This window comes from Melampsora larici-populina, assembly GCF_000204055.1.
Source record: "Melampsora larici-populina 98AG31 unplaced genomic scaffold MELLAscaffold_170, whole genome shotgun sequence".
In the NCBI taxonomy this organism is placed as follows: Eukaryota; Fungi; Basidiomycota; class Pucciniomycetes; order Pucciniales; family Melampsoraceae; genus Melampsora; species Melampsora laricis-populina.
In genome coordinates, this window is record NW_006768933.1 from 13,773 (window position 1) to 15,569 (window position 1,797).

Here is a 1,797-nt window from a genome sequence, read left to right on the forward strand (position 1 = left end):
TGATATTCCCACAGGTGGGAACTTGTATTCCCACCTGTTTCCCACAGTGGTAATTTTTCTTTCCCCATGTGTGAATGATATTCCCACAGGTGGGAACTTGTATTCCCACCTGTTTCCCACTTGTGTGAATGACATTGTCCCATGTGGGAATTTGTATTCCCACTGGTGGGAATACAATTTATTCCCACATGGGGAAAGCAAAATTAAAATTCCCAATATCCACCAGTGTGAACCTTGTATTTCCACTAGTTTCACACTGTTTAACGTAAGATCTCCACCAGTGGCCATCTGGGTGACAAGCAGCAGAGGGGTGTGAAACTGACTTCAATCACTTTGTGATAACTGAGTTTGATGTGAGAGGGAAATGTCGCATTGTCACATGAGTTGTAATCTTTGCCAACATGAGGACTTTGCAGCTTACATTACCTAACTAGAACTTGTATTTACACTGAGAACTTGTATTTACACTGAGGACTTAACGGCATATTACAACATATGTTTTGTATCTACAATCAAGGTGTTTCGGCTTCACTATCAGATGTGACAGAAACTGATTTTGTGCGATGAGGAGTATTTTCTTGGAGTAGTCGACTTTGTTGGGCTATCCACTCTCTTTGCCATTTCGAAAAACAGAAAATATCTATGTTTCGAGTATACAAGTTGACCCAATCATGCGCAATGGGAAGATGTAGATGGGTCCATTCGGGATGAAGGAAAGGGATGGGTGTTTCGTTCGTTTGCAAGACATCGAGGTGTATAAAATGTTTACCGTAGATTAACGCCAGGTTGATGGGTCGAATATCGGGGTCCAGGGGTGAAAAACAGGGAAATACCAGAGTGGAAAGAGCATCAGAGGGGTTGTAATATATGACTGGTCGGTGGTATGCATTGGCAATTATAAAGGCCCCAGATGGCATTGGATACCACTTGCTACGAGTGGTGGTGGGATCTGTTGAGTCCAAGATAGAAGTCATTCGGGTGATGTCGAATGCATCACCTGATATTTTGGGTATGTTTTCCTTGTACCACTCATATTTTGAGTGGACATGTTTTGAAAGGTCGGCTCGAACAGACGCTCCTTCGTCTTCTGTTCGTCCAAGGGATAGTGCAACAGCTGAAAAGGCACAGAGTCCATCACTGGGGACATTGGTGGCGGAGCGGATGAAAGGAAAGATGTATCGAGGTATATCATCGAGAAAGGGCCATGACTGTCGTGAAAAAGTATCTGAGTTGATTTCGTGTTGATTTTTGGGTAGATGTTTGACATAAATGAAATACCTGCAGGACTGTTCTCTCAATATCTTCTGCCTCTCTCAATTCCTCTGGGGACATATGTTTTAAAAACTGATCAACGAAAGAGTAAAAGAGTGAGGGGGACAGACAGAAGTTCAAGTCAAGTGGAACTGAGTGATGGATTGACGACTTACATTGGGTTTTTGCAACCGCCTGCTCTTGTGTGCAGTTTTGACTAATAGCTCAGAAGATTCGTTCGCCAGTCCAGAGTTGGTCGCCGGATCAGTCGATTCCAAAAGTGAGCCGCTTGTCAAATTAGGAGCGAGTGTTGTTGAGACTGAGTTAGTGGTCACAGCTGCAGCAGTTGTGCCACTTTCGTCAGGGTTTAACTGTGAATTGGTGTATGAGTATATTTGGCTGAAGGAAGTGTGGTTGAGACGCTTTACCTTAGGATGTTCAGAATTGCTGCATAGTGTTTTGTTTTCGGCAGCTTTGCGTCTTGAGGATCAAAGCCCGACTACTAGGCATCGGGATTGCTGCCTCCGTCTGTAGGGATGTCGCCTT

General features: G+C 44.0%; 1 protein-coding gene across 1 annotated transcript in view; it reads right to left on the minus strand.

The window, feature by feature from the left end:
- Positions 1–1,388: 1,388 nt before the first annotated feature.
- Positions 1,389–1,797, minus strand: part of MELLADRAFT_114442 (uncharacterized protein) — a gene marked incomplete at both ends in the record, with an annotated part of 1,279 nt that continues 870 nt past the window's right edge. Inside the window, one exon of the mRNA XM_007419369.1 lies at positions 1,389–1,650. Coding sequence (XP_007419431.1) covers positions 1,389–1,650 — 262 coding nt within the window. The remainder of the gene's footprint in view (positions 1,651–1,797) is intronic.